This window comes from Melopsittacus undulatus, chromosome 4 (assembly GCF_012275295.1).
Source record: "Melopsittacus undulatus isolate bMelUnd1 chromosome 4, bMelUnd1.mat.Z, whole genome shotgun sequence".
NCBI lineage: Eukaryota > Metazoa > Chordata > Aves > Psittaciformes > Psittaculidae > Melopsittacus > Melopsittacus undulatus.
Genome location: NC_047530.1, coordinates 97,729,235 through 97,737,902, shown reverse-complemented (window position 1 = coordinate 97,737,902; position 8,668 = coordinate 97,729,235). Strand labels below are relative to the sequence as shown.

General features: G+C 49.2%; 1 protein-coding gene across 1 annotated transcript in view; it reads right to left on the bottom strand.

The window, feature by feature from the left end:
• Nucleotides 1-2,526: 2,526 nt before the first annotated feature.
• FBXW4 (F-box and WD repeat domain containing 4) overlaps nt 2,527-8,668 on the bottom strand; it is a 62,572-nt gene continuing 56,430 nt past the window's right edge. The window contains exons 7-9 of the mRNA XM_005154566.4: nt 3,825-3,965; nt 3,535-3,676; nt 2,527-3,288 (exon numbers count right to left, since the gene is read on the bottom strand). Coding sequence (XP_005154623.2) covers nt 3,172-3,288; nt 3,535-3,676; nt 3,825-3,965 — 400 coding nt within the window. The 3' untranslated portion in view covers nt 2,527-3,171. The remainder of the gene's footprint in view (nt 3,289-3,534; nt 3,677-3,824; nt 3,966-8,668) is intronic.

Genomic DNA, 8,668 nt, shown 5'->3' with positions numbered 1-8,668 from the left:
GTAGTTCCCCTTGGGAATTCCCTCTGCCACCATGGCTGAGGACAGTAACATTTGGAAAACAAGACACACCCCCTCTCACCCTGTTACCTGTGTGGGATGTGCTTGGCAGCAACTCCCTCCTGCACTGTTGTGCAAGGTCCTCCATACAGTGAGAAGGATGCTTTGGTATCTCTGCACACAGCATCAATGCTTAGACCTGACTGGGCACAGGCTATGAAACACGGTGTTGAGGAGGACACCCAACTGCTTCCTTACCACCAGCCATGTGCAGTGTGCTGTGCAGAATGCAGGTGCTATGCAAAGCTGCCTTCATTTGCACGGCATGGAGGAGAAAGCAGCAACAGGGACTGCTGAGCAGAGCTTTGGTTGGAATGCAGCTGCCTTCATTTGCATGGCATGGAGGGTAAAGCAGTGACAGGGGCTGCTGGTCAGCTCCAGAGTAGCAGAAGCACACCCCTTCCATGAAGGCACAAACAAGCCTTGCCACACAGACCCCATGCACAGCACAGGGACAACCCCTGCAGTGCTGCTTTAGTGACTAGCCCTCCAACCAGCTGCTGTCCCTACCCTGCACCAGCATCCCGTACTTTGATTTCTGCATGTCCTTACATCCCGGTTCATATTTGAACAGCTCCTACCCAAACAAACACTACTTTTAAGTGAGCCAGTCACAGGCTCCTAGTGTAGCTCCCCTGACAAGGACTGCTTTCAAACAATGAAAGCTTAATGCCTGGGTGGCATCCCCAGTTAGAGCCTCACTGCTGGGTGTCTCCAGGACCCAACAAACAACATGGTCTTCCCAAGACAACAGAGGCAGCATCAACTGGCAGAGCTCATCAGAGCTAGTGCACCAGTCCCATTTGCAGTTTCCCCCTTCACCAATGTCACCCAAGATGTGAGGGTGCATCCTTCTACCCACCAGTGCTGGCACCACCACTGGGCTGCAGCTCTGCACCAGGCTTCAGCCAGGAAACACCCAAAAGCAACTAGGAGAGCAAAGGACCCACCAACACAGGCTGCAGGTAAGAAATGGTAGGACTAGCAACAGCAGTGTTGCAGCAGGCCTGTCATGGGAGGAGTCTCCTGCACCACTGATACTTGCTCACCTCCTCAGCTGACATGCTCATTCCTTCTCTGGGCCTTACCCAAGTCCCAGTGTAATAAAGAACCTCTCCTCCTACCCCACAGTTACTCTGGTTCCTTCACAGTCTCTCCCTGGGGACACTGCCAAAGACATTTAATATCTCCATCCCTCTCTCCCAGTTTCATTAAAGGACCTGTAACACACCAGGACCTGAGAAAAGCCAGACTTCCCCCACTCCCAAGCTCTGCCAGCTCTCCCTCTAACCTTCTCTCTCCTGCCTAATCACTTACCTAAAGGTCTCCTCACATGCACAGCCCAAGGTACTCCAAGCAATACAGCAGCAGTATTTTGTAACCTTGGATGCAAAGCATCATCTTTTCAGTATCAGTGTTACCAATAACCCAGAGACTCCCCCAGGATCATTATCTTTGGGATCTATGGCTTTGAGCTCATGGAAGATTGTTCCAGCCATAGCATCTTTTTACAGCAGTAGATCATTGCTTGGGGCACTTACACATCAATTCTGCTACTTACACAAAGAGAGTATGTAGTACCATGGTAGCTACAAGGGAGCTGGCAGCAAGCAGGCACAAGTGGCAGCAGAGGAGCAAGCGCAGACCAGGAACCATGACAGGGAGCTGTGCTGGAAAGATCCTTTTGAGCACATAATCCTGCAGGAAGGCCATGCTTTTAAATTACTTTGTACCCTGAGATGCTGTCTCACATCCACTGGAAACGGAGGGCTCCCTTCAAGGTGAGGATCTGGTAGGTTCCACTCCCTCCCTGCTCTTGCAGGGGCTCCAGCAAACATTCCGATTTTTGTGCATCACAAGGGAAAAGCAGCCTCTTGACAGTGGAAATTATCTATTAAATTCCAACAAAGCACCATGCTGGGTGCTTTGCCCTAGAAGTGCTCTCCCACAAAACCTCTCCTTTTACCTATCCAACATACCCAAACTCACAGATAAGTAGGGTTCACACACCTCCTTCCACTCAAAAAGGACCAGACCCCAAACATTGCTGCATTCACCCACAGCACATCTGTCCACAGACATCCACATTCATCCAGACAGCACGGAGCACACTGAAAGCTACAGCTGTTCTGAAATCCATTTGGATTGAGATGGCTGACACAAAAGAAGAGTGGAGCCCACTTGCATGTGCCCACAGGATCCTTCAAGGTCTCGGTGTTTGCTGCTTCATCATGCAGGCAGCAAGTAAATTGCAGATCCTACTTTTTGAATTTTTGTTTGGAAAAGTGACATGAGATCCAGGATTCCAGGAACTGCCTTCAATGCAGCAGTGTCACAGGATCTAGTTAGGGAGAGAGATCTGTAGATCTGTAAGACAGCATCTGAAAATAGGCCCAACCTCCTCTGCCCAGCCAGGCCTCTGCAACCAGCTCCTTTTGAACTTGAAACAAAATGTACAGTCTCTTTTGTTTCCCTTCAGAGTTTTTATTCAGCAAAACATGAACACTTCAGCCCTGCCAAGTGCACAGCCTGACCTGATGGCCAGCTTTGGGAGGCATACACTGAAAGCAGGGCTGGCTCTGCCTTTTAGTTCAATTCTTGCTCTTAGTTGCAAAAGACAACACAAGCAGCTCTCAGGAGAGCAAGCATAGGTGAAAGGTGGGCCTGGCTTCAGGCAACTTTCCCTTCCACCAGATCCCTCCACCCCACACACAGCCTAGACTTCCTTCCCATGGCTCAGAGCTTGGCTAATCCCAGCCTGACCAGCACACACAGCTGATAGGGCATCCCAACTCAAGTGCCCCTCAAATGCTATATCCCCAGAAAAAGAAAGGAATAAAAAAGAAAAAATTGTTAAGAAACCAAACCCTGACTTACACAAAATAAAAAAGTTAAAAGGTAAAGGACAATAGGCTGTTATTTCCACTAACAGGCAGGTGAGGTTGAGAAAGTCTGGCCCTTTGTGCACTCTTCATTGTAGCTTTCTGGTAGGCAAAAAAAAAAAAAGATCCCTTCAGAAGCCCTGGGGGCCATTCTCACCTCTCCTGCCCTGTGGTTCCCTGAGCCAAATGTTAACTCTGCTTTGGGGTGACCAGAAGCAGCTGTGGTGCCCTTTCATGGGGCCGTGAAGTCTAGGACGTGCAGGGCTGAAGCCAGGGCAGCGTACAGATGGGTGGTACTGAAACGGAGGCAGTACACTGGGCTGCTGGTGGGTGAAGACAGGTGAAAGCTCTGCAAGAAAACAGGAGAAACAACCTTTCAAAGAAAGGTCAGCACAAAGACCACAACCAGTATTACAGAACCAGTAGCTGAGATGCCAGAGGCTTTTCCCTGCATATAGGCTAGGTTCTCCACAGTGGGCTTGCCACAAAGATAGCCCAGCAGCCCCTCTCCCTTTTTCTAGAGAGACATTGGCACTAGGCTGCCAGAGAACAATACAGAAGCTCTGCTGCTGCCTGGCCTCCAGCCAGCTCTCACCTGCAGGCACCGAGTCTGCCGCTTGTCCCAGAGGCGCACCACGCCATAGTAAGAAGAGCCACTGGCAATCATATGGTTCTTATCACTCCTTATGCAGTACAGGGCACTGTCATGGGGCTCTTCCCACTCCTGGATGCACTTCCTGGATGGGCAACACAAATCAGAGCTGAACCTCCACTCTTCCACCACTGGAGCTGAGCCCTGGTTTACCTGAAGGAGCTAATTCAGCTGCAGGTGAGTCCCCAGATACTGCACAAAGAGAGCCCCAGATGCCAGCAGGGTATGCTCACCTGGTGCTGGTTCGTATGTCCCAGTAGCGGATGTAGGTGTCATACCCACAAGAAAGGAGAAGGGAGGGTGTTTCATAGAAGACGTCAAGGACTCCAGCTCCACGGTGGAAGTCAGTCCCTAAACAGGTCATCAGCTGACCACTGCAATGAAACACAATAGGGGAAGAGTAATTCAGAACAAAGTGCCCTTCCAATTCAGCTGGCCACAGCAGAGATGGCATCACAGGAGTCTCCTAGATCTTATTTCTGTGATTTAACAGAATGCAGAAGCCTGCACAGTCTTCCTCTGGGCCACTAATTGTCACAGAGGGTGACCAGCAGGAGTCACAACTGTAAGAGGACAGGCACAGCTGACCCTCAGCAGAACAGGATCATTCTCCTTGGGAGAACTGAACAGTACTCCATGGAAGACAATTATCAACTTAGTCAAACTCCAGCACTTTTGCACAACGGCCACTTACCTGGTCAGTCCCAATCCATCTCAGACTCTGTCCTTCAAAGCACTGCCCGCTGGGCTTTTTCCCCACATCTTTGACACACAGCTCAGATCCACAGGCAAGTCAGACTCTCCTGGCCCAGTCTGCCATGGCTGCTCTCCTCAATCCCCTCCAGTTACACTGGCTACTACAACCACTGTTCTCTGGGGTTGAACATGACAGGTCAAGAGTGACCACCACAGGGCTGCTCCAGAGATAACTTTCCAAAGACTAGCTTTTCTTTTATGAACCCCTTCTCCTTTTCAATTCCTCACTTGCTGTGAAGAGCAAAAGCAAGAGCTCCACAAAGCTCTAAGCCAGATGCTTTCTCACCATACCACTCTGCTGCTTGTTCATGTGCAGAACCAGCAGCAAACCAGATGGATGATGCCTGGTGAGGGCAAATCCTGCTAGACTGCAAGAAGGAGCTTGAAACCCTTCCCTGGGCCATATGAAATTGCATCGGGTACATGGCACAGCCCGTCCCCAGTATCACTCCACTTGCTCAGCAGCCAGCAACACCCAGCCATAGCAGACTCTTGGAGGAGACAATCTGCCCTGCTGCTTTCAAGGGCCACCTATTGCAAACCCTCCATTCCTTCCTCTTCATATCCTCCAAATCAAAACTGCTGGACACAATAAACCTTGAAGCACCTGCTTTTCAAACCCTGCTGCATGGCCACCCGTCTCCAACAGCCTCTTGGTTCTCAGGACAATGAAGCGGTCCTGAAAGCTGACAGCACGGATCCCGCAGTGGGGTCACTCCCAGCATCTCCCCCCATTATTTTGTTACTTTCTGCTCCTTGATCCAGCATCACACAGTTCTGAGGCACATCGCCAAATGCCTTAATTCTGTCTGTAATCTGGGCTAAAGCCCTCGTCGGGGGATAAAGACCACACAAAAGGAGAAATAGAGTCCCGGGAGATGTTAAAACAAGTAAACACCTTTGTGTCAGGAGAGAGAAATCGCTGATAAAGCAGATTAGTGCCTCGAGCCCTGGTGTCCCCAGATCAGAAGGCGAGCCCTGGCCGATCTTTGCAGCCAGCACGCTTCTATGATCACAGAGCTGGCGGCATGCTGGGGCCAGCCTGTTTCCCCACAGTCACTCTCCAAAGAGCAGATTATGTAGAATAACAATTTCTTTGTGGCTGTGTAATTCCCTCCGTGACCGTGGCTGTGGGCAGCTACATTGGCCCTTGATGCCAGGGCCCTAGCAACCATTTAGAGAGGCCAACCAGCCCTAGCGATGGCCCCCCCGTGCAAACTTCTTGGACAAGCTTTAACATCAAGTGCATGAATTAATCCCCCCCAACACGAATCCAGGGGTGCTGGCTTATTGGACTTTGTATTTCTTCAGGCAAAGGATCGAGGGGATTCCAGGCTTCAGCCCTTTGCAACCTTCTCACAATACATTAACCCTTGGAAGGTTACTTACAAACCAACCCAGCAGCAACTCTGCACCTGTGTGCAGGTCGAGAGGTTGAAGCATTTGCAGTCTGAGCACTGGAAGCAAGAACTGTGGGATTTGGCTGGGGCAGATGGGTCCTCAGCTCCACCATGAGAGAGGCATGGATGGGCATCTCTGAGCTCTGGCACTTCCCTGCCCGTCCAAGCACACAGATCTCCTCCACCTGCCATTCTGCAAAGCCAGCAGAACAGATGGACATGCACACAACGCTTCTCAAGGCTTCCACAAAGCTTTCTTCACCTAATAGCTTATATGTGTGACCCAGAGTTGTAAGACATACAATAGAAGTATGAGGAGTCAGCTGCTCTCCTGTGAGATGCTTAAGAGGCCAGACTATCCAACAAGCCATTGCTCAATGTCCTCTGCCCATTGCTCAGGCAGGAGCAGGGAGTTATAGGTGATAAGCAGTCTCAGTGAGCTTAGACCCCTATCTCCCCACTTCTGCATGCTACTTGCATTTTTTGTTTTGCAGGGTAGCTCCTGGACTGATGCTCTGAACACGTGGAAGTTTGGGAGACAGAACCAGGATGGTCAGCTGCACATGTGCCATGCATCCCAGCAGCACATCTGGTATCTTCTGCTCACTAGCTGAAGCCTGTTGATGTTACTTCCCCTCCACCATTTTCCCTGCTAATACACCTTTAATATGTAGAGGACTAAGTGAGCTCAGGGAGAGAGGAGCATTATGCTGGGGAAAGGTAGCAAGATGCAGAAGCACATCCAGGGATCTTTTACTCACTGGGACCTCTTCCTCTTCTCAGATGCTTGATGCAAATCACAGCAGATCTCACAACCTCCCACCTCTAAAAAAGCAGCCATCACACCCAGAGTGAGCCTGGCCATACTAAAGCTTGTCTTCCATCTCCCATACCAGACCAGACCTTGTAATGCTGCAAGATGGCAGCAATTTTTAATGGCAGCCTGGTGATGTCTCCAAGCAAAACATTTAAGTAACAAAGGGACAGGAGAAACCAGATTCTGGATTCCCACTTCCAGAGCTTCCTCTGCAACACTGAACACCACGCAGATGCCTCTCTCCCAGCATTTCTCCATGCACCTCATTGCAGTGTTACCCAAGTATCCCAGAGTCACTCCTGTTTTCCTCCCTCCACTTCCCTTTCCAGCCTAGGCAACAAAAAACCAAGAAAAAAAGTGTGTGTGTGGGGGGAAGAATTAATTTTTCTTTATAGGAAGGAAAAAAACACAGACACTTGCAAATTACTGCAGCAAAGCAAACCTCGCTTAGCTGGTTTGTTCATCAGTTCAATTCTCCTGCTCCAAGGATAGGTCAGCCAAAGCGGCTTTCAACTGGGAGGTCCAGCCCCCGCATGCAGTAGCGGTGCTTCAGCAGTTTACAGAAACAACGCATTAGTTGCTACAGTGAAGCACTTCTAATCTGACACCAGGGGAAAATCATACTGCGTGTACACTGGGCACACATATCAAAAGACTTGAGTGTTCTGGCACAGGCACACTTAAATTGATGAAGATGCAGAACACAATTAATATTTCCCCCATGTTTCAGCAGATTAAGGTGTCTCTGGACCAGCTACCACCATGCCAGGCTAGATCCATGTCCCTGCAACACACACGGCCATGCTGAGCCCATGCTGGGAAGGGAACTCTGCTACCACAACTCTCACAGCCTTGGGATCTCAAGTTAGTACCCACAAAATGTCCAGTCTTCATTATCCCAACTACTCTCTGCCATCAAACCCCAGTCCCCAACAGGTTCCACATCCTAGGGAGGAAAACCCACAGCTAATCCTTAATTATCCATAAAGGATCAAGATAAGCCATCAAGCAGCAACAGAAAGGCAGTAGATACATAAGCACATCACCCATTGTTTTCCAACTTATATGGGCAGAAAATATCTACTCAATGAGGGATAAAAAGAGATGTGATAGTTAACTTAAACCTTAGTTCTCACCAGGATCACAAACATGACAGGTTTCCTGGAAAGACCAGTCTAGAGCCAGAGCTCTTGGCTTCAGCACCTTAACCACAAAGCACGTGCGCCAACACACTGCCTACAGATACATAGGTCCTGCTGAGCCCCCAGTGCTTAGCAGGAAACTCACAGATATTCCCAGTATCTTCCACTTTCTCTCAAGCATCTAGACAGATTGAAATACTGGCAGTAATCCAGTACCAGCCCACAGGGAACAGAGCCAGGGCAAATGCAGCAGCCTGTTTTGTCCCTAGCACAGGAAAGTTGTGTTAGCACCAGGCTCTGGACTTATTGCCGACAGAACAAGATGTTTAAACAAAGTCCCTGTGCCTGGGAAATGTATCAAACCAATGCGTCCAAAAACGAAAGGCATTTTGTTCAGGCACTATAGAGAATCCTTTGATTCACCTCTATCAATTCCCACGTTCTTCAGAAAGCAAGACTTTAAAAAATTACTTTCCAAATAAGCTATTTGTTCAGGATTTCCACATTTCACTCTTTTAATGCTGGAAATCCAGCCATAAGCACTGCTATCATGATACCTCCAGAAGACAGGAGTCTTCTAAGGCTCCTTCTCCTCACCCCAGCAATATGCAGACAAAATAAGATTGGTCATGGCAGAACCTAGATGGTTAGTTTCCAGATAACCCATGGGATGCTGCTGTCACCATGTTAAAGCCATCTACAGCCTCCCAAGCTGCTGCAATTATTTGTGCTACCATAAAAGCTCAGATTTCCCCAAGATCTTGCTGATAGCTGGAGTCCAAAAGAAGTCTGCACCTCCCTCCCTGCACCCTGCCCATTTGCTGCAGATCTTGGCCAGCTGTCTCCAATACACATGAACCACACTCCAAAAGCTGGGATGAAACAATAAACATGTTTCTCCGCACCCTCAATTTCTGGTGACCCCAATTTACTAAAACTGATATTATACAAATATGCAAATT